The sequence below is a fragment of the Pyrus communis genome, chromosome 1 (assembly GCF_963583255.1).
Source record: "Pyrus communis chromosome 1, drPyrComm1.1, whole genome shotgun sequence".
Classification (NCBI taxonomy): domain Eukaryota; kingdom Viridiplantae; phylum Streptophyta; class Magnoliopsida; order Rosales; family Rosaceae; genus Pyrus; species Pyrus communis.
Window position 1 is genome coordinate 40,137,224 of NC_084803.1, and position 24,593 is coordinate 40,161,816.

At 35.8% G+C, this 24,593-nt stretch overlaps 2 protein-coding genes across 3 annotated transcripts; one reads left to right on the forward strand and one right to left on the reverse strand.

Annotated features, from left to right (window-relative positions):
- Positions 1-6,107: 6,107 nt before the first annotated feature.
- Positions 6,108-12,157, reverse strand: LOC137711760 (putative methyltransferase At1g22800, mitochondrial). The gene is made up of 11 exons (XM_068451005.1): positions 11,769-12,157; positions 11,518-11,598; positions 10,694-10,772; positions 10,104-10,245; positions 9,939-10,008; positions 8,343-8,407; positions 8,159-8,237; positions 7,592-7,679; positions 6,979-7,043; positions 6,770-6,859; positions 6,108-6,490 (listed from the first exon to the last, which is right to left on the reverse strand). The coding sequence occupies exons 1-11, from the start codon at positions 11,928-11,930 to the stop codon at positions 6,377-6,379; spliced, it is 1,035 nt and encodes a 344-aa protein (XP_068307106.1). The 5' UTR covers positions 11,931-12,157; the 3' UTR covers positions 6,108-6,376.
- Positions 12,158-17,854: 5,697 nt separating this feature from the next.
- On the forward strand, positions 17,855-24,050 carry LOC137736843 (nuclear pore complex protein NUP96-like). 2 transcript variants are annotated; one of them, XM_068476146.1, is made up of 6 exons: positions 17,855-18,137; positions 18,548-21,080; positions 22,305-22,428; positions 22,758-22,906; positions 23,218-23,315; positions 23,471-24,050. In XM_068476146.1, exons 2-6 carry the CDS (start codon positions 18,549-18,551, stop codon positions 23,664-23,666), a joined length of 3,099 nt encoding a protein of 1,032 aa, XP_068332247.1. In that variant the 5' UTR covers positions 17,855-18,137; position 18,548; the 3' UTR covers positions 23,667-24,050. The 2 variants fall into 2 exon arrangements, with proteins under 2 accessions (XP_068332247.1, XP_068332238.1); XM_068476137.1 differs by having other exon boundaries at positions 17,856-18,137; positions 18,489-21,080.
- Positions 24,051-24,593: the final 543 nt, after the last annotated feature.

The window sequence follows — 24,593 nt, forward strand, 5'->3', positions numbered from 1 at the left end:
CCTATGTTATATTTAAAAAATTAATAATTTTGAATAAAATAAATTTTTTATTTTTTTTTATATTTGTAGGATATACTAATTTACCTATTAGCATCATGTGAAAACAACTATATAAGGAACATTAGTATCATGTAATTTTTTTATTTTATTAAATGCATAGGAATCGTGATATTTAAAACTTTTTTCCAAATCTCCATAAGGTTTTTGAAGACATTTAATTGAATGAAATAATGTAAAATAAATGTAGATAATAAGTGAGAGACCCAAAGTACGTGTTATTAAGGGTAATTTAGACATCCAAAAATACAAATTTTGCCAAGTGAAACTTAATTATGGATATTGCTTAGTTGGAGCCTAGTCATTGGATTTTTGTTAGAGAAATTTATCATGATGGGTTTTAGTTAAAGAAAATTGAATTCCAAGGGATGTACTCATATCTATTTGTTTTTATAATAAAACAGGGTGACCCCTGAGGAGGAGTAATGTCATACATTTTGCTCACCCTTACCACTGCATATTTTTCTATGCAGATGATCACGAATAGATGGTTTGCGAGATGACACGGCACTGCCAGCAATATAAATCATACTTGTATTTCGAGTAACTCTCATGACACTGTCAACAGTAAATTATACTTGTATTTCGAGTAACTCTAATTCTGTATTTGACTCACATCTTAATAAAATCAATCTTCGATTTATTTCAGCCCACCAAAGTTCCTCATCGTTTTAAGTAAACTATTTCTCAATCCTGATTCAGTTTCTTTTTAATCATTTATTTAACTCCCGTTCAATATTCGGGATTTTCAATCAACCCCATGTCTGAGATTTTTAAAAGGAATTAACTTGGCTGCTGAACCATTCAGCAGCCAAGTCTTGTTATTTTTAAAATATAAGCAACGCAACATATTGAAAATATCGAGGACAAAACATTTATAAGTCGTGGAGAATTGAAATGCCGACCCCAAAATTAATTTACAAGATTTGGAGGATGTAAATTGCTCGAATTTTGAATTTCGAAGCTCAATTTTAAGCCTGTATAGGCTCAAATCAAAGAGACTTTCAATGTGCCTGGAATAGGGGGCGATACGCCATATGTTACTATACAAGTGGAGGAAAGTTTCTTTTCAGGCGTCCCCTCCACTGGAATAATGACATGATACTTGTGTGTCCGTATTCCAGCCACATTAAAAAATCTCTCATCAACCAACGCGTGATTTCATTTTCAAACAAAGAGGTTAAAAAATGGGAGCTTTATATATAGAGACAACAATTTTTACTATATTTCAATGAACTCTACTAGTTTTTAAACATATCAATGAGAGATAAAAGTATCAAAACAATTAAAGCACAGCCCAAAAACATGAAAACAATGTTTTAAAATACCAACCATACTCCTAAGATTTTAGGCTTTTAATAGAACCCAACCCTCCCAACTCCAACAAAATTAATATGTGCCATAAGCTCAACCAATCCTCGACTATTGACATAGAACAAGTTTTGAAACTATATGTAGTAGAAGTTTGTATCATTTATTACTATAATCAGTTCAATCAGTCCTAAACCATTTTTGCAAAATCAGTTCAACATATCTTTGACAATTTTTGCAGAATTAGTTCAACCTGTCCTCGACCATTTTTACATAATCAGTTCAATCCATCCTCGACATTTTTTTGCAAAATCAGTTCAACATATCTTTGACAATTTTTGCAAAATCAATTCAACCTATCATCGACCATTTTTGCAGAATCAATTCAATCCATCCTCGACATTTTTTTGCAAAATCAGTTGAACCCGTCCTCACTCATTTTTGTAGAATTAGTTCAACCCCTCTTTTTTGCAAAATCAGTTCAACCCATCATCGACCATTTGCAGAATCAGTTCAACTCATTTTCAACCATTTTTGCAAAATCAGTTCAATCTGTTCTTGACCATTTTTGCACAATCAATTCAACCTATCTTCGACCATATTTGCATAATCAATTTAACTCGTCATCAACAATTTTTGCAGAATCAATTCAAGCCGTCTTCGACCATTTTGCATAATCAATTTCAAATATATGTAAAATCAGTTTTGTATACTTTTCTATATATATGCAACTTAATTGACTTCAATACTTTTTTTAAAAAAAAATATGCAACATAATTGACTTCAATAAAAAAATGAATTTATATATATTTTTTATAGAATCAGTTTGTATAGTTTTAGAAGAATTAGTAAATGGGAAGGCTTAGTTTGTGTTGAGTTGGGTTAGATTGATTCTTATTCGGTACTTGTAAGTTCCAAAGAATTTACTTTTTTACCAATCAAATTAATTTCAATATTAAGTAACATCCTCCTTCAAATTAAATTACTCATTGGGTATAGTTTGATTTCTCTTGTGCAGGCTCCATCATGTATTCAATCATTTGAGAGTCGATTGAACGATGTCTAAATGTATAAGGATATAAGATTGACACTTGTTTTGTAATTTGGTCTTTTGTTCACTTGGATCAATTTTTTTATCCTTTTAAAAAGTTTGAGGGCATATTTGATGTACTTGAAACAAATAAATTTGAATTGGATTTTCAAAAATCTCATTCCTAAGTGTAAATATAATTGTTTTAGCTTTTATACTAGTCAACCTCAACCAATGATGGGAAGTTCATTCTTGCGGCAAAAAGGTGTAGATGCCCAACCTCCACATTCTACGGGCTCATTTGGATGTGCTTTTAAAATAACTGAAAGAGCTTTTAGAAGAAAAAAAATTTGAGTTCCAAAAGCACTTAAAGTTCTTTCTGCAAGAAACGCCAGTTATGTGCTTCTTTCAGGAAGCACTTTAAGTGTTTTTCCATTTACTTGCATATTTATTAAATATTGGTTCTAAAATATTTTTATCAAAAGCGTTTTCTGTGATTTTAAAAGCACGTCCAAACGAGTATATCATCTCTTTGAACCCCTAGAAACAAGGTGCCTAGGTGGCATGAACAACTTCAATGCTAGAGAGAGAAGTGTGAAAAGATACAAAAATAAAGGGTATTATCGTAAGTTAAAATCTAGAGAAAAAAAAACAAATGATGTCATCTTTCACTTTCTTTTTTTTTTTGTTTTTTTTTTGGTTTCTTCTTTAAATGTTTAAAAATATTGTCTCAATATAAAATAAGGTATTAAAAGTATACTTTATGTGTTTTTTTTTCTTAAAAAATGTTTATTCAAAAATAAAATAACGTTTTAAGTGAATGGGCATATTAGTAATTTTGAAATCCCTTCACGCTTCCAGTCCAGCAACTCGTATATGTTTGTTTTGGAAATTGTTGTTTCAGCTGTGTACTTGAATAATTGAATGGGTGATTTGACTGTCTGAGTGTATGTTTCTCGAAACATTTAGCTGCTGTTTGTCGAGGCCTGTTGTGTTGGAACTCTTGAAGAGACAGTGCCCAATATTCAAAACAAATAAGAGTGATCGTTTCACTTGGTTAATGGAAGTTGAAAAAACTAAAAAGCAACCTGTATTGAGACTTTTGACCAATGGCAATGTTGTAGGACCATGTAGACGGAAAGCATATACAATCAGAATAGATATACATCGTCTACAGGTTGCAATGCTGGGAACAGTGACCATCATCCAGTTTCAAGTGTAATTTGCCCACCATTACAGCAGTTGAGCTTTGGCGGGAACATTTGGTACGTCATTATTAACAGGAGTTTCTGTCATACTCTTAGGCTTGTATCTTTATTCTACAAGTAGGTCTGTGATTGCCCCTCGTAACTGAAATCACTTGATTGAAACTTGCATAGCATCTGAACATTTAGCTTACCTTTTTTTCCATTCAATCTTCATAGCAGACCACTTTCAGGAATTGATTGGAGTGATAATGTAATTGTAAAATTTACAATAAATCTAATAGATCAAACTATTTCGTGAACTTATGTGATACTGATTTAAGCTATAGAGTTCAGCTCTTTTGGCTTTCGTTCTTGTATTGGCAACGTGGAAAGGTACGCTTCCACTTTCTTGTTCTCTTTTTTTTTTGTTGTTTCTATGCAACTTCGCAAATTGTGAGCTTCGTTCAGTTCTAGTTGCTGTTGCAGGCGACAGATGACAGTGAGTCTTGTGACCACTCCGATAATAATAGTTTCTAACTTCGGTTTTATTGAAATTGGTTTTTGTTCCTTTGACTTGAGATCTCTTGTTAAGTATGAGTGTTGATTTGAACAAACTAATAATTTGTTTTCATCTCTTATCAAAAGTATACAAAGTTTAAGAATTTAATTGTGTGTGCAGTTTGTGATGCCACTGCGTCGCTAATGCTTCCTACCAGGTACTACAAAGTTTTAAACTTTAAATTTTGTATCTGCAGTTGTTTTTCAGTTGACATGATTTGTAAGCACAATATCCTAATACGATTCCAATTTTTGTAATTATATGTGAAGAATATTTTTTTGATTTCCTTCTAGAATTTCAAATTTGAACAACAGACTTTATAACTTCACTGGTATTGAAGAAAGGATTCTGAGAGATCACCAAATATCCAACACACTGGCATTGAATTATGATATACACTGCAATATTATAGACGTGTCTACCAGCGACAATTATTATATCTTGTTATGCACCGTGTTCATGTATTTCGGTGAAGGAGAGTGGAATTAGAAATTGGGAAGTAATGCTGTGAATCAAAAAACAACCAAACGTGAGTACTTTCGTCTTTCAGACTACCATGTAGAATAATTTAAACGAGTTTTTCTTCTTATCTAACAGATTATTATCTCTGGCAGGAGATATGGCTCCTTCGCTCCTTATTTCTTTGATCTATACTCTAAGTCGAAAGTTATATCGTTCTATGTGATATGAGATTATAATTGCTTAATGTAACCTCATCGTTCATTTCAGCTTTGTCAAGTTCTGGGATACCAAAGTTTGGAAAATGTTTCTGTACAGACATGCCGTCACCTGGAGTAAATTGACAAGGTTAGTTTGAAGTGTATGATCAGTGGTGCTAATTTTCCGCAGATCAAGTGTCCTATATACACTGATGCATGAATGACCTATTGAGCAATGAATATGAATTGAGCCTTTTTGTCCGGCTTGGTGGTGTCAGGATGATTGCCATTAGTTTATGTGGTCGAAAGCCGCACAAGTTAGTAGGAAGTATGCAACAGTAGGAGCTCATCTACTAACTAATTGTGTTTATGGTTTCAGTTTTTGGTAGTCGGTTTGTTATATATGTCGCGAACTATGCTTCGGACATGGTCTATGGTTTCAGTATTTGATCGCTGCCATTGCTTTGTTGCTGAAATAGCTGGGGATCTAGTCAGTGTTGGTGTGTGCGCGTCTGTGAGACTAACTCTGTATTTTCTTTTGTGGATTGTGATCAAAGAGTATGTATTGAATTATTTTTATTTTTAAGTTGATCGATAGCGTTAGCAGGTTGTCAAGGGGGAAGGAAATTGGTGGGGATGGAATTCGCACCAAGATGCATAAGCATGCTTGCTTTCCGCCATTGCGTTAAAGCACCACATGCACTAATGTTTTGAATTACTGATAGCTATTGATCCTCCTATTTTCCCTCTTGTACGTTTCAACTTATAACACTTCTTTTCAATTACCATATATCACAGTAGAAAAATTAACAAAAAAATATACGGAAGGTAAAAAGAGGTGTATGGATAGCACCGCCTTATATTTTTTTAAGTGCTTGAGTCTCTTTCTTTCAAAACTACAGAGACTTATTAAGCAACAATTCACATTTACTGTGAATTCTCATTGTTATAGAAAATCCTATTTGACAAAGTATTAATAGTAGAATGACATAAACATCGCTTTTCAATTGGGATGAGGATCCTCTCCAGATTGATCCTCGGGATCCTTACATCTTATCCATTTACATTGTCCGGCCAATTTTTGTTAAATAATGTTTGTGTTTAATTTTTAATAAAAAATTCAAAAAGATTTCTAACCGCACGATTTACAATGAACAGACAGGATATAAAGATCCCTACAAAGAAAATCCGGATGAAATCCAAATCCCTTCAACTGATGTTTAATCTTCGACTTAAATTGATAACAAATAGTTCGGAAAATTCTAGAACATGTTTGGTGTTCGCTTTAATTCAATTTCTTAAACTCAAAAATTATTTTTGTCTTAATCCTTGAATTCTTAATAAGACTATTTTTAAAAGCTAAACTTGAAACTAACTTAAATAAATAGATTATTTCTTTAAAACATTACAAGTGAGTATTTAGAATTTTTCTAACTCAAAATTTCCTCTCCTGAACTTATTCTCTCTCTCTTTCTCTCTCCTCGCCTACTTATTACTTTCTCTTTCTCACTCGTACAATTTTCTTCTCTTACTTCACCTTCATTTGCTTAGAAAACGTGAGTACATAGAGAGATCAAGTCTCACTTCCAAATTGCTTCTGGATGTCCTGAAAAGATACAGTTGCAGACCCCCTCCGTTTTGCCCTCTGCTGAGATGGATGGTCCCTCCACCCTGTCATATAAATCACCTGCAAATCCAACAAAACACCGAGTCATTTGTTCGATAAGACCAGAGTTTTTTGGATCAGCTTGTTACACATAAGAGCATGGTGCAGAACCGCGCTTAAACACAGATATGATAGTGATCAAATGAAGTCTTGGATTAAGATTTCCTAATAACTTTACTGGTATAGTTTAAGAGACAAGTACAAGGCACAGACAACATATAAAAGGAACACAAACTAACGTTAATCTAGGTTTTAAGTTAACAAATTTCACATCCGTATGGGAGTTTATCATATGCTCACCTGGAAGGTTGCTGGGATGGTGCCATCTTCTGTTGCAAACATTGAATCATAAATTGCTGCAGTGGCCAGGGCCGTGTCTCTCTTTAAAATCTGGTTTCAATAATAAGCATATCACACCAATCAATCGATTTGATGAAAGTAGACGTGATTACTTCATAACGTAAAGAAACAAAGTTTTTTTTTTTATCCCAAAAGTAAATACAGCTTACAGTGTTCCTTTGTAGAAGAGCATTCGTTTCACCCATTGCCCGCAGATGTTCTATGAGATCCAGAGCTACACCAAACGTAGAGAAAAAGTTCTAAATGATTACGACTTAGGATACATGTATAACAACAGGAAATTCATAAAAACTAGGGCCTTCCCTAGCCATATGCACAGTTGAAGGATCCCTGAACTGTTTTAGAAGTAGGCTCTCTTTTTGATGTATAAAGTAGGTTATAATATTTCATATAGACCCTTTTTACAGTATTTTTTTGTATGTGTGTAAATTAGGGCCATATTTTCAATCTCTCCACAAGGTACCATAACTATGGGAACCAATCTTGTGTAAGTATACTAACACCACTTCTACAGATAGCATCAAGTGGACTTTGAGTCTTCCATGTGCATGCATCATTTCATTGTTAAAGACTTTTTGCCCGTAATTATGTTCTCACCCATGCGATCACATGCTATTAAGCTTAAAGAAACACAAGATAAACCTAAAATTGAAGGCACGAACATATTAACTGTGACATGGAACATCCAAGGAGCATTGACCATAAAGTCCCAAGCAATAAATTACTACAATCACATGCCCAAACAAAAGACGGAATGCTCACCGCTTGGATATCTGACTACAAACTCGTCCACATCAACACCTGGAAGGGTAAAGCCTGCCCTGGTCAAGAGATTGCCTGCATCCCGCACCTAAGCTCAAAAGGAAAATGTGTGGGAGGGTTTACATGCCGATTTTTAACAGCAGAATGATATAATTTTACAGGAAACCTAAAATAACAGAACTTGGAAAGAAAGTCTCAAGGCATCCATCCCAAAGTCACTAGGCAATTGGTGGAGAGGCCTATGAACTTATAATTGTTATGCAAGGCTCTGAATTTCCAATGTGCAATTCTATACTCTAATTTTGTGCCCCCTTACGGTTGCCAGTTGGAGAAAACTAACACCTTATATGCTGTTATGCAAGGTTTTGAATTTCAAATGTGGGATTCTATACTCTCAATGTGCCCCATTATGTTTGGTATGTACGTGACAGGAGCCAAACATGCAGATCAATTATATAGGGCAACGAGAGGCATGTGTGGCCATTGGGTCAGACACATGGATTGTCCACGGATCAAAATTACTCCTTGGATTCATTAGACAACAAAACCAATGCAACAGTTACATACTTGCGCCAAAGGTGATACTCGTGGACTGATGCCTCCTTCACGCTCCATTTGTGCCACAGTGCATGCTATCCTCAGTTCTCTAGTAACAAAAAATGGATAAGTAATCATCAACATATTAACAAATCAAAGTTTAAACCACTTTCAAGTTTCAATATAACTGACAAGTCAACAAAGAATAAACAACTTTAAGGTTTCTCCACCAAGAATTGCCGCTAAAAATAGGCCATCTGGCTTCAATGCCAATCTGCACTGTCAAACATAAACATTTGTCTTAGATATTTTCATGCAGTTACATTCTGGACTCTGATGATGATAATGACAATGATAACCTTCTGGATTATATAACACAGATACAGGAATAGAGAAAAAAGAAAAAGAAAAAGTAAAGGTACACAAATGAAAGTCATGAATACATTCGTGGGAATTAACTCCATAAGAGCAACAGCAATCATGTTTTGTCAACAACCAAGAAAGCTACAAAGCTACAAGCAGTATATCTCCCTTTAAAAGTAGCTGCTATAACTTTTCAACAGAGTGCTAACAATTATAAAGACTTTATACGTGTTTTTTCATGAGTTAGGTATCTGATATACTGAGAAATACTGTTTCATGCAAATCATGCAGATTTTTGTTCTCTTGTATCTCTGTCAATGTACGAGTACATCTACATTTTCTCAGTGCAGTAATGTGTATTGTTCTCCACAAATGCAATTATGCAAAGCTTATGTAGTTCTACTTTGAAATTTGCAAGGTTCTGAATTTGATTATTCAATATGATTTAAGAATTTGACCAAAAGCTATTAAATCTTTTGTAAAATAAAAGAAATAAGTATAATTTTCTAAGAGCTTGATTTAAAAACATCTTTATAGTTTTGAAGGTGTACATATATGACACAGGACAACCTCAATTAAAGGAAGATGTCTGTCTATTTTGATTCCTGTTGAAATTATGAATCGTTGAAGGCACAGCAGAAATCTTAAAGGAAGATAAAGGAAAATTATGAGAAAATTATAGAAACTGCTAGCATCACACCAGTAGGGTTTCTAGGAATCACTCCTAGAAGCCTTAGGCATCACACCTAGGGTTAGGTTGCATCACACAAACCTAGAGAAAAGCAAAGCCCAGCACTTTAAATTCAATCGTCCAACCACTTAGTACTACAGTCTAGTGGTATTCCTCTTCACTTGGAAGTGAGAGCTCTTAGGTGCGATACTCGCCAAAGGCGAATTTGAACCACATTATTGCTAGCCCATTGTGAGGCTTAGACCACTCCCCCACCCCTTCAGTGTAGATAATATCGTTTGTTCAAAAAAATAAATAAATTCAATCGTCCAATCTGTCACCAGAGAGTCTCCAAGGATGTAATTTATAAAGACATAAACCAAACAAAATAGGAAATAAACTAATCCTTAAAATAAAAAAAAAAGGAAATTAACCCAATCCTTGTTAAAAAAAAAAAGGAAACTAAAAGACTAATGGGCCTGCTGAAACGAGCAGCCTTTATTTTAAAACCCTAAAATAATTAAACGACACATCCTTGTCATTAAACTTCCTATCCTGTTCTCCATCAATATATGAAAATGAAGAACCACAACATAAATATGCATTTTTCAGAGCACTGTCTATATTACGTAAACAAGCAAGATTTAACAAGTGTTTTGTTATATGCTCTTCCATGAATTCTTTGCATCACCCTCACATGAGTTATAACAGATCCAAGTAATAAATTTAACATTGATCTTGAATGTTGAGGCACACAACAATGAAAGGGCAAGATACCTGTATCATTGCTCCTGGAAGATCATTTGTCCAGTGAAGGCCCAAGCAGCTTAATACCAGATCCACAGAACTTCACACATACAATTAGAGGATATTATATCAAAATTAAAATCCCTCAAGCAGTTAAATTAACCAAAACCAAAAAAATTAAATGTAGAGGGATACCTTTCCTTGACTGGCAAAAACTCTTCGTCACCAACCATAAAGGATGTTTCAATGTTTTCAGTTTGTAACTCACGCTCAGCATTTCTACACAGTTTTACCATGTCATATGATGCAGACATCATAATGAGCTTTTCAATGGCACCTAGCATTGGGAAAAAGAAAAAAAAAGGCAGCTAAGTTAGATTGTAATTGAGAAATCACTTTATGCCATCATAACCGCGGGGGGGGGGGGGGGGGGGGGGGGGGGGGGGGCCGCGGGGCGGGACACAGAGACAGACAGAGAGAGAGTTAACAGAGAATCATCTTCAACCCTTTCGGTTAAGGCTCTGCTTATAGAGCTACTGGAGTACATCATAAATGGTAGGAAATTGGTGATTTGTGAGTCGTACCAATTCAAAAACAAAAATACCACTATTTCCACTTAAACATCACTTACTCAGTAACATCATTTGCATGATAATTTTCGTCAATAAGGTTAGAAATAGTCATTTAATCTCTTTAACTACGAAAAATAAATTACATGTCGGACAATATGTTAAAGCTAAATACAAAGCATAAAGGAGAAAGGTATTAAAAAACTAATTTCTTACCGCGACCATGTAACAAACGCCTGACAGCTTCCAATTGGCCTCCCAAACATAATGCTGTTGGAAATGTTTTCTTGCAGTCCTTCAATATGTTACACATGGAAATTCAAACACAAAAGAGAAGAAAGTACTAGCCATATAAATACAAAGTGAAATATTTTTCTTTGAATGAGCACCATAAACTGAAACATCGAATATAGACTTGCAGAAAGATGTACACATTCCTCACTCTACAGCGTAGAATTAAACACTAACTATTGCATTACCCTAAAAGTAGTGTCGTTAAACATCACAATTTATGAACTTAGATGAATCAAGTGTTGCAAGGTTTCCCCAAGAAGGTTACCAGACTTTACTGTTACCTAAATTCATCAGATGCTGGTGGAACAATAGAACTTGAAAAGGTTTGGAAGTAAGAACACAAGAAAATAGGGTTAAGTTTTCTACTTAGGAAAGAAAAAGGAGTGCATCATCCAACTATATCAGCCGAAACATTCGAAAGGATATAGCCACTCAAGGAAAGGGGATTCTATAAATCACCAGAGTCCTAGGAAAACTATAGAGAACAGCATGCTGACGTATAACGTTCACCGGGTATAACATAGCTCAAGATATGCAATTTTATATACCATACGGGGAAGTAATTTGGTTAATAATATACTTGAATCGTCCCGAGTGGTGTTCTTACCATCAGAAACAGTGATGAAGCCAACAAATTCTACTAACAAAATCATCTGTTCTGATAATAATTCATTCCTTGAGTAAAACTAAAGGTTCTAAACCAAAATTAAAATTAAAATAAAATAAAAAACTGGGTTTTTTTTTACCTCCAAGCGATCTAATAGATTCTCAGCAACAGCATCAACAAAAGAATCCTTGGAACGCATCAACCAAGCAGCTCGATCAAGCTGCACACAAACGACAATAACAAATGACAATTTTTTTATTATTTAATTTCTGAAAGAAAAAAAAAACATGAAATTTAATTTATCAGAATGCCCACCTCTCAACCCAATTGGCAATTGCTAAAGTGAGATGCTTTTACTGAAATTTGTGGGGGGAAAGAGGAAATTAGAACCTGTTTGCGTCTGAAGTGGCGATCAAAGACCTTGATCCTGGAGCCTTGAACCCCATCAATGTTGTTGGTGTCGGTACAGAGAGCATTTGAGAAGAAGAAGAGTGAGTGCGGAGCTTCTCTTCCTGTCCTCCATAGCGAGCACCTCCGGTACAAGCCTCTCATTTTTCGCACTCCACTCCACCTTTTTGTTTTTCTCAAATGCAATGTTCGTTTATCCCTCAATCACCCAAGTGCCAATTTCCCCCTCAACTTTTTGTTCAGCCAGTTTGCCCCTTAGTTGTATATCAATAAAATTCAAACCCCATTTGAGTCCATGAAAGAGGGGAGAGAGAGGAACTTGGGATAGAGATACGGGTACCTGATGCTGATCAGAAAATTATAAGCCCCTGACAAAGAGCCTAACCCCTATTCAAAGCTTTTAAAAGCATTTTTAAACGGTCATTCAGTTCTATGTTCGAATTTGGTACACGATGAATTCAATACCAATTTAGGTTAGCTATTGTGTGGTTTAACTGAATTCTATATTACCCTAATGTAAAAATATCAATGTACTCAAACAAAAAAATATATATTTTTCAACTGACAAAGAGTACAAACTGAAAGATCGAATATGCTACTGTTAGATTGTAAATTTTTGCGCCAGTAAACTGAGCTTCCAATTAAGAGATTGTGTTATTTGTCAAGTTAGTTTCTATGCCTTGCTATGCAATGGATTTCAATTTTTTTTTTAGGCTTTTTATATTAACATTCGATAAAATGTTGAAGACACCCAACATTAAAATGTAGTATTAAATGGTTTATTTACCTTACTACGCAATGACAATTTTGACCTTATTAGGTTTAAAAAAAAAAATTATATATGCACTCTAAATCACTTTTAACATATTATTTATCTTCTTCAACTATCAAAACTCCTCCAACCCCCTATTGTTGAATAAAATCCTACCCAATGAAACTATGAACATGTTGATTGAGAAAAAATATTTTTTGGCGAATGAAACACGAAATCGATGTTTCGAAAGCTTCACATAAGGTAAGACTTCATATTTTTTTATTGTTTTAGTGATTTTGACGATATCGATAATTATTTAATTTTGCTTCTGATGCGTTATTCAAGTTTCTATGTTCGTATTCATCTTTTAGGGATCACAGAGATTACATGAAAAATTAAACACCTAAAATTACCACCAAATATTAAAAACTGACGACATGAGTTTTAACGGTGGAATTGAAAACAATCCACATATGCTTTAAATTCCAGGCGGCATCTTTTGTCGAAATTCCAGTCGGCATTTTTTGTCAAAATTTCAGTCGACATTTTTTGTCCAAATTAAAAGCTTTATAAGATTTGAGAAATGTGGGGTATATAGAAAATATGGGGTGCATGTAGAAAATGTAAGGTGTATATTAAGAATGTGGAGGTGTGAGGGCATTATGGGGAAGGATGTGAGGTGTATTAAGACAATTTTTAATTGAAAAAACAAATGTGTGGTGTATTAAATACGTGGGGTTTATTCAATAATTTGTGGGGTGTTAATATAATAAGCCTTCTTTTTATGTCAAGTGATAATCACAAACTGATCGAATTTTGGCTCAACTCAGTTTGCAATTCTAAATATAAACATAAGAATATAATGCATCACAAACTATATGAAAATGGAAATAAAGTTAAACACTTGTCAAATATTCAACAACGAAGCAATAACTTGAAAGAAGATGAAAAACAAAAGCAATCGGGTAAAATTTAAACATATCCACTAGCATTTTAAATGGAAATAACATGGATCTCGAACAGACCAATATTTATTTTAGGTCCAAACATGGCCCCCTTTAAATGTAATTAAGCCATTAATCGAAGTCTCTCACGATTCTGAACATGACTCAGGTATTTGGTCTGAGACCATCAGGCAAGTGTATCGACGTCTCGAAGGATTAGTCTCTCCCTGGAACTTACAGTCGATGAAGAAAAAAGAGAAGTTAGGGCCACTCTGCCACCGGTGAAGATTAAGTTGTTCTCTTCAGAATTTCAAGCATGCAACTTCTTACTCCGGCTTCCTCAACTATCTCAAAAGAAAGTATGATCCTTCTTCCCTCTCCACCAATAAAGATCAAGAGAACATGTACTTCTTGCTCTATTGGCTGAATAAGTTCATGTTCCCCAACCCTTAAAAGCGTATGAAAGTTGAGTGGATCCCCCTCGTTGAAGCCTTGAATCAATATGATAATCTAGCCACATGCCCCTTCGTCCTTGCTCATATTTATGCCGCGTTAGATAAGATGACTAGGAATTAATCTTTCAATACCAATGTTCAAGGACCATTGTGGATGGTTCAATTATGGCTTCAATAGTACTTCTTCGAATTTAAGAACAAGGAGATCACATTCTCTGAGAGAACAATTCTTGCGAGGCAGTTGGCCGAAACTCCTACTACTACAGACATCTCGGATTTAGAAATGTACATTCGAGTTCCTTTCTACAACAGTGTGAAATGTGGAACTTTCTACATAATCCCTCTTCCTAATATTGAAGCTGTCCAAATGTATCAGGAGGTGCTCGATGCTAGCAAGGAAAAGCCTAGCACACCCTCTCAGAGCAACAAGCATAAGAAAATGCCTGTTGTTTCTCCCAACATATGCATCTTTGAGGTCTTGCTCGAATTTCAGCAACTCAGCCAAACGGTTAACTCCCCTAGCCAGATGTCGTCAGTCCAACAAGCTGAAGCTCTAAAGCAATCCTGCAGGCACTGGTTGGAAGGTGGTTTTGATGGAAACTTTCAATTAGACTTGATCAATTTGATGGCAACTTTCAATTAGACATGCTTGATCAATCTGAAAAGACACTTGAGAAGCTATATGAGCTGATGGAGAACTCGAAAGAGCAATTCAATCAGTCTTCGAGTTTCTGAAGTAGTTGCATGAACAATGCTACTAAGTTACCAAAAAGGCTAAGGATGTACAGCAAATGAGACGTCAACACTCTCAATCCTCTACTCTTCTGAAATCATTGTCGAAGAAGGAACCAAAATTGGGGACATGATTTCTGTGGTGGACCAATAGATTCAACAATCAGAGCAATAGTTGCCCAAACTGAGAGCTAAGAAAGGCTAGCTCGGCAAGTGAACTAGATGTAAAGGTGGTTGAGGCCCCAAGTGCAAGCGAACAAGTAGATATTTTTGAATGCTCAGTTGGTTGAGGCCCCAAATACTAACATAACAACTACATTGATTTTCAACGTTTAAAGTGAAGGACTATATTTATCTATTTTCATTGTTTTTTTTTTTTTTTTTCAGTACATTGATATTTTTACTTTAAGAGGAGAGAATTCGGCTAAGTCACACAACAGGGGTGGAAAAAATTCCCAATATTCCCAAACCAAACCAAAAAAATACCAATCCCAAACCAAAAATGTCCCAAACCGATTTTCCCAAAATTTCGGTATTCCCATACCTAAAAAATACTGAAATTTCGGTATGGGAATCGGGATTGCCTTTCCAATATTTCAGTATTCCCATACCGAACCGAAAATATATATTTTTAATTATTATATATATATTTTAATTATAATTAGAATTAATTTGAACCGTTGGATTGTTTCAAATTAATCTATGTCGTCCATCTATTCCTTGTTAGGCTTTCAAGTTTCAGCTTTGTTTGTCCCCATCGAGGATTGAACTAACTCCACTCCAGTTTCTAACTTTCATTTAATTTCTCAGTCTCTCTCTCTCTCAGCTCAGTCTCACTCAAATCCAACTTCGGCCAGCCATTCACTGGCCCACCACCACAAGCGGATCATCCACCGTTGTCTCTCCCTTCCTTCACGATACAGAGTCACAGCTACCACCGGTATGAGGTCTCTCTCTCACGATTCTCTCTATCGCGACTCTCTCTCGCAATTCTCTCTCTCAAGAGTCTCTGACTCTCTCACGCAATTCTATCTCTCATATTCAGACACATGTAAATAAATATGGGAATTAATTTAGGGTTTGTGAAATTAATTTACGAATTCTAGATTAGGGTTTGTAATTTTAGGGTTTTTGAAATTTAATTTTCGAATTCTAGATTAGGGTTTGTAAATTTAGGGTTTGTTTGGTTTCACATATCAGATTCTATTTAATTGATCTAATGGTTCAGGTTCTTGGGTTCTTGGGTTTTTGCAAATTGGTTTAATACTTTCTCAAATTCCGATTTAATACTCTCTCAAATTCTGGTTTAATAGCATATGTGGAGCCATGGAGGTTATTCTCTTCTAGTAGGAAGCCATTATTAATAAAATGGATGTCACATTAGCGACCAATATTTACCAATGTTGATCAAAGTTTAAGCAATATCAAATTTTTTGTCTTTTTATGAGAATTACTTGGGGTATTAGGCAACCAGAATGTTGTTTTGTTGGTGTGTTATTGTTAACAGAGAAGGTGTACAAACAAACCAATGCCACAAGGATACCAAGGACAAGGTAATTTTGTTTGCCTCAACCGAGTAGGCATGTGTTGTTGAAATTGAATAGGCAGATGTTGTTGTGCATAGATTGGCAGATTGCTTTTGAATAGGCAGATTGTGCACAGACGCTTTTGAATTGGCAAATTTGTGCACAGATTAGTAGAAACAAATTGGCAGATTGGGCATGCCTATATGTCAATTTTCAATATAAAATGTTGAATTTTAGCCCAAAAGTACAATATGTCAAATTTTTGTCCAAAAGCCCAAAACCATTTAGGGATTCCCGATTTGTCTCGAAATCCCGAAACTATTTTGGGATTCTCGAAAATTGGGATTCCCGAAAATTTGGTTTAGAATCGGTATTGAAATTGGGATTCCTGAAAATTTCAGTTTGGGAATTGGGACAAGGGTTTCGGTATGGGATCCCATACTGAACCACCCCTACACAACATTAGCCTAATTTGGTATCGAATTCGCCATTTACGAGATTCAAACCTAAAACCACTCATTTTCAAGGAAAAAGAAATACCACAAGACTGTAGTACTGAGTGACATCTATTTTCATTATTAAGGATCAAATTCAAGACTTAGGTCTATTGTTTGACCATTTTAGCACAAAAATAAGGGTAAATTACATTTTACCCCTTAAAGTTTGGGGTCAATTTCTACTAACATCTTTAAAACATTTCAATTTCATACATTTACTTATCATTTTATTTCAATTTCATACATCCGTTAGAAAATCTGTTAAGTAAACCGTTAAATGATGACGTGGCAAATATGAGATCCACATTTGTGCTAACATGATTGCCACATTTGTGTCATGTGGCAAAAAAAGTAATTTTTTATGCATTTAAAATATAATATTATTTACCTTGTAAAAAAAAAAAAAAAAAACAACCAAACAAAACAAACCCAGAACACACCCCCCCCCCCCCCCCGGGCAACCCACTTATCCTCCCTCTTCACCTCCCATCAATTCTCTCTCCCCAAACCCACTCCTTCCTCTTCACCCCCGATCCCACCCCCACCTCCCCGCAATTCCCCCACCCCACCCAAAACCCCAAATAGTCGTAGCTGCACACATGGCGATCGGAGGACTGGTGCCTGGAGCAAATGAGCTTGCTGCACTGGCACCGAAATCCGATCAACCCGACCTTTCACGATCTCTTACGCCTATTAGGCGATTTGCTTGATCTTGCGATTTTCGACGCCGTCGTCTTTTGGAAAGTCTCGGTTGGGGCCTCAAAGCTGAATGTGGGTCGGGGGTGAAGAGGAAGGAGTGGGTTTGGGGAGAGAGAAGGGATGAGAGGTGAAGAAAGTGGAGATGGAAAAGTGGGTCGTGGGGGGTTATGGGTTTCTGGGTTTGTTTTGTTTGGTTGTTTTTTTTTTTTTTTTTTTTTTTTTTAATAGGGTAAATAATATTATATTTTAAATGCATAAAAATTAAATTTTTTTGCATGTAGCACAACTGTGGATCCCATATTTGCCACATTATCATGTAACGGTTTATTTAATAGATTTTCTAACGGATTTATGAAATTGAAATGAAATGATAAATAAATGTATGAAATTGAAATGTTTTAAAGCTGTTGTAAAGAATTGAAATTGATCATAAACATAAGATCTAAAAAATAAATCACCTTAAATTAGAACACTCATATTTGGTTTGGACAAAGCGCGCGATAAAGGAAAGCCCACCCTCCGACGCCGCAAACCCACTTTCGCTCGTCTTCTCCGTCTTTTATTTCGAGCGCTTGGGAGGACACCAGAAAGGTTTTTCTGTGCTGTTCTCCGTTGAAGTTTGCAGGCCTCTGATTTTTAGAATTAGTGCTCTGAAATGGCAGCCGACAAAATTATGGAGGAACTGAACGTGGTCTCAAATGCTTGACTTGGCTGAAACCGAGCGGCACAGGAGCTGAATGCACTGTAAGTGTTCACTCAGAGTTCACCACTGATTTCCTTTGATTTCTTTTGATTTGTCCATGCTAGTTTTTTACTGGGTCACGGAAGCTGGGGCCTTTTTTCGGTAATTTAGTCTTGCAATTGTGTTGATAGGGTTTTAGGGTTTAGAGAAGGCCAATTAGGACTAAATTTTTTGGGTTTCTCACGTCAGTTTCTAGTTCTGGGCACCCTTACGGTGGATAATGGTGGCTGATATAACGATTTCTCCCATTATTTGGGGAAGAATTATAAGCAACATTTCATGGATGTGTGCCATTGAGAGTAGGAATTTTTAATATTTGTGGTTAATGTTCGATTTATGTTTCACATTTTCAGGAACTTGTAGTGAAATTTATAATATTTGAAGCAACGTATCAATTGTTACAACCCTGCAGAATGGGCATTGAATCTGGAACTCCTCCTAATTCACATATTACATGTCAACACAAGAAACGAAGGGTTTCTCGGGACACTTGCTTTTCTTCGTCTGGGACTTTTAGCCATCTTGAAGCATCCGTACCCTGTTTACCAACTTTAGAAGCAGCTGATTACTATACGCAGCCCTCTTTGAAGGATTTGGCTGCTCAAGAATACGCAGATCCTGGTTTCTGTAGCCGAGTGTTGGACTTCACAGTTGGGAGACTTGGTTATGGCTCTGTCAAGTATCCTGGGAAGACTGACATAAGGTTTTTGGAATTAGATAATATTGTCAAGTTCCATAGACACGAGGTAATCGTATATGAAGATGAAGCTGTCAAGCCTTTGGTTGGCCAAGGTCTTAACAAGCCTGCTGAAGTAACTTTGGTCCTGCAAACAAGACCATCAAATATTGACGAGAGACAAAAATATAATATTGTGAAAAAGTTGATGCAGAGTGCGGAGGGACAAGGAGCTCGCTTTATTTCGTATAATCCAGAAAGCGGGGAATGGAAATTCTTTGTTCACCATTTCAGCAGATTTGGGTTGAATGAAGATGATGAAGAAGACATCATGATGGAAGATAGTGCTTCAGCTCAAGATCTTGTGGAAATGAACCATGGTGAGATTTCTGATGGTGATGAAGAAAACCAAATGTATCCCACTGGAATTGGGCTTTCACATTCTCTACCTGTACATCTTGGGCTTGACCCCGTAAAGATGAAAGAAATGAGAATGTTGATGTTCCATGATGAGGAAGAGGAGGCTGAGGATTTGAATCATATCCCTGCACATTATAATTCATCATATGCTTCTCAGAGGATGAATCAGAGATCTACTCCACCAGCTGTGCGAAAAACCCCACTGGCATTGCTAGAGTACAAGCATGGTAGTTTTGACTCAAATTCTCCTGGAGCCATTCTAATGACCCAAGAAAATAAGGCCATGCACCCTAAGACATTGAAAGAGGGTTTTATGCTTGATCTCAAGCATGAAACACCAGTAACCAGAAAACATTCTCACAACATAGTTGATGCTGGTTTGTTTATGGGTAGGTCATTTCGAGTAGGATGGGGCCCAAATGGAACCCTTGTCCATGCTGGAACACCAGTCGGGAGTAACGGTTCTCCAATGATGCTATCATCCATAATCAATATAGAGAAGGTTGCTATTGACAGTGTTGTTCGAGATGAAAACAACAAAGTTAGGGAGGAACTTGTTGACATGGCTATTGATTCTCCTTTAGATCTTCACAAGGGAATATATCATCAGACAGAGGAGATTGAAGTTGGATCATTCAACCTGAGGCTTCAAAAGCTTGTCTCCAACCGCCTGATGCTTCCACAGATTTGTAGGAGCTATGTAGATATTATTGAGAAGCAGCTGGAAGTTCCCAGCCTATCTTCCTCTGCCCGTTTGGTTTTGACACACCAAATAATGATTTGGGAGTTGATAAAAGTTCTCTTTTCTGATAGGGAAAATGGTGGAAAATTGAAATCTTTGGGTGCTGATAGTGAGGAAGAAATGGTTCAGGATGTGACGGAAGCTTCTCAACAAGTAGACCTGGAAGCTTTACCTCTTATTCGGAGGGCAGAGTTTAGCTATTGGTTGCAGGAGAATGTTTCTCATCGAGTAGAAGAAAAGATAAGCTCCTTGAATGAGTCCAGTTATCTAGAATATATATTGTTACTTTTGAGTGGGCGTCAGTTGGATGCTGCTGTGGAACTTGCTGCTTCTCGAGGAGACGTGAGATTGGCTTGTTTGTTGAGTCAGGCCGGTGGGTCCATAGTCAATCGTACTGATGTTGCCCAACAACTTGATCGTTGGAGGATCAATGGGCTTGATTTCGACTTCATTGAGAAAGACAGGATAAGGCTCTATGAGTTGCTTGCTGGTAATATCCATGGTGCTTTTCACGATGTTAACGTTGATTGGAAGAGATTTCTAGGGTTGTTGATGTGGTATCAATTAGAACCTAGCACTTCACTGCCTACGATTTTTCACACCTATCAATATCTTCTTGACGATGGTAAAGCTCCATACCCAGTTCCAGTCTACATTGATGAAGGACTGGTAGAAGAGGCTGGGAATTCAAATGCGGTGAAACGTTATGATCTATCTTATTATCTGATGCTGCTTCATGCCAGTGAAGAAAGTGAAGTTGGCTTTCTGAAGCCCATGTTTAGTGCCTTCTCGTCAACACACGATCCACTGGATTACCATATGATCTGGCATCAGCGTACAGTGTTGGAAGCAGTTGGTGCTATCAGCTCTAAGGATCTTCATGTTCTTGACATGGGATTTGTTTCCCAGCTGTTGTGTCTTGGGCAATGTCATTGGGCCATCTATGTGGCCCTTCACATGCCCCAGTCTGAAGATTTTCCATATCTCCATTCTAATCTTATTCGGGAAATCTTGTTCCAATATTGTGAATCCTGGAGTTCACAAGAATCACAACGCCAAGCCATTTTAGACTTGGGTATTCCTAAGGCATGGCTTCATGAGGCTATGGTATGTCATATATTCTCATTTTACTGATTCAATGTATAGTTGTAATTGGATACAAAAATTTATTTTGACGTCCTATCTTAACATACTTGGAACATAAATCATGTTTATGAAAAAACAATGAGCTTAGTAGCTTATTGACAATGACTGACCATATATTCACTTTGAAACCCTATTCGAGTTCGAAATGATTTGTTATTACTTTCATTTTAAAACTTCTATTTTTGTTATTTTAAGTCTTTTTCATCTTATTTGAAATCTTATGAGGATCCATTTGGATGCAAGGATTTAAGATGAGAAATTTGGATTTGAGTTGTCAATGTAAATTGCTTATTTGGAGTTTTAAAAAGTATTAATCTCTTATGCCCGTGGTATTTACGAATAAATTTGATCATGTCAAAAAATGTGGGATTGCAAACAAATCCTTTTCTCTTGAATATTCCAAAAATCCTCTTTTTTAAATAAGTAAATGCATATATGGATTTTACTAACAATAAGGAAATTAATATTTCTTTTTCCTACTTTTGAAATGCCATGCTTGACTCTCGCTTTTCTGTTTTGGGAACTTGGGAGCCTTTCTTTGAGAAGAAAATTTGTTGGTTACCAGTCTGCTGTTTTGACTTTTAATTTCTTTAGGATTACCAGGCATGTAACAAAGTAAGACAAACATTTTGGTATTTTGTTTTGGAATGCTGTTAATTAATGCCTCCCCTTTTCTACTTCTAGGCACTGGGGTGAAGCTTAATAAATCATACAATTAAAAATATATTACTCTGAATTGCTGATAGATGCTATAGGATGTCTGTCCTTTCTCGTAGCACAAAATCTAAATTAAAATTGTAGGATGCTCTAAATTGCTGACAGAGGCAATAAGATGATCATTGTCATATTTACAACGCATACAAGGGACTCTCAATTTCCAGTTTCTGAATCCCAGGGTTTGGAGTTCCCTATGTTGATTCTCATCAGAAGATCACTATTTAAGATTCTAATTAAAAATTCGATGTGTGCTGAGTTCAAATCTCATGAACAGCAGTCGATATAAAAAATAAAAAATAAAAAATAAATAAATAAAAAACCAAAAACTCGATGTCAGCTGTTTTCCTTTAATTTATCTGTGGTTGGTTGCTTATCTGAAAGTCTTGGAAATGGAAATGGAATTTAGTCTTCCGACTTAATTATTCTACTGTGTGAATGATTTTTTTTTTTTTTTTTTTGTGATTGCAGGCTGTGTATTTCAATTACTATGGGGATCTTGCGAAGGCTCTTGAACACTTTCTTGAATGTGCAAATTGGCAGAGAGCACACACTATTTTCGTAACTTCTGTTGCTCCCAAATTATTCTTGTCTGGTATGGTTTAATAACTTCTCTTTCCATTTAGTTTCATTATGTCTTTCTTAAGTTTCTGGATGTACTCTAGTAGAATCACTGATTAGGAATCTGTTATAGCAAAGTATACTTTTCATTCTGTTGTTAAGAATATGCATATAACTTGAACAGTTTATTTCTTCGACCTATTGAATTTAGAAGCAGATAGTTGATTGGTTTAGGGATGATGTACCTTTAACTGATTTTGTTCCCAAAATTTTGAATATATGAACTATTCACTCACTAGATTTGCGCCTCAATTGCTTTAGTTAACATGGTTTGTAATTTTGTTTTTCCTTTTCTGAATGCAGTCGAACACTCAGATATATGGAGAATTGCAACTTCCATGGAGGACCACAAATCAGAAATTGAAAATTGGGACCTCGGAGCTGGGATTTATATTTCATTCTATTCGATTAGAAGTTCATTGCAGGGAGTGAACGATACCATGAATCAATTGGTATGACAGCTTATCCTACTTGATAAGATTATAAATGTTTTGTAGGTCTGCATGATAGTCAACCCTGCATTATTGTAAATACTCAATTGGCTGTTGATAAGATTCAATGCAACGGGATCTTTATGATGTTGAAAGGCTTAGAAAATGATGATATTTCTTTTCTTTTTATGTTTTAATATATTTGTGAAAGCGATACTCATACTCTAGGCCCAAATCGATGCCATGTACTCGAGAATAAATTGGGGTAATCATTTGGTATTTGGTCTTTCTTTTTCCAATGAGGGCTCAGCACTGTGTTATGTATGCTGCAGGATACACTTGAAAGCAGAAATTCTGCTTGTAAAGAATTTCTTGGTCAGTTAAACCAGTCTTTGGCTGTTTGGGGTGTCAGGTTACCAATTGACGTGAGGTACGTTCAACAACCCTTGACTGAGCTTTTGCACGGATCGAAGCATAATTGTTGGGTTTTATTAAGACAACTCACGCTTGTTATTACTGTGATATTTTAATTTTCATCGTAGCTTGCTCTACAGTTATCATGAAATTTACATATTTACCAAACAGGGTAGTATATTCGAAGATGGCGGACGAGATATGCAATTTGCTTTTATCTGATATTGGCGAGGGACCAACACGAGATGTTCAATTAAGTTGCTTTGACACTGTTTTTTGTGCTCCCATTCCTGAAGACAATCGCTCAAGTCATTTGCAAGAGGCAGTGTCTCTCTTTACATGCTTTCTTTCAGAGGTTGCTCCGTAGGTTTCCCCCTTTTTGCGTACCGTGCGAAAATTGAGCTCTCGAGTGCTTTTTCATGGTAGATTGATCAATGGAGAGATTCACGGCACTCTGTTCACTGAAACCATAAAAGAGGAAGTTTTCAAGTTCGGGTTCGGGTTTGTTTTTGTTTTCTCGCAAGGCCTTATTGTTTGCTTCAACAACAATCTTCTCTGTAGTCGGTCTATTCCGGACATGCATTGCTCATGAGTTTTGTGGTACAAAAGCTATTTTCCCAGTTTGTTAATTGTACCCTAAACCCTAAAACCCTTAACTATTTGTACCCTTTTTCTTCGTGAGATACGAACATGATAAGGGTAAATAGGTCCATAAATTTTATATGAAAAATAAATAAATAAATCGCTATTGACTCAAACAAACGAAAAATAGACCTTTTTTTTCTTCACATTATTTCGTTCATGAAAATGAAATAAACTAAGAAATGTGAGATGAAAAGATGGTGGTATAAAGGGGAAGAAATAAAGAAAATGAATGAGATCAAAATCTTGAAAGCGAAAACAATGTGAAATGAGTTTTCAATTTGCAAACATTGTAAATTCCTTTTTAAGAAATTTAAAAATAAAAACCAAATAATTATGTAACGGCCAGATTTTGATTTGACCGAGTTGGCAAGCGCACTCAAGTTCGAATTGTTTTCATCGTAGTTTAGATGGATTAAGACATGGTAAAAGGAGTAGTTTTGTAAAGAACAAGTGTTATTCTCCTTCGTGTGTTTACTAAAAGAATAGATTTTAAGGGAATGCTCATAATTTGTGTTTATTAACAAAAGAATAAAAATAACTAATTTTAGAAACTTCGTTTGATATAAAGGATTGAATTAATCAAGAAGAAAATTTATCTGTTCTAATCCTTTACGGGAAAAAATTTATTTATGTCTTATTGCTTTAATGT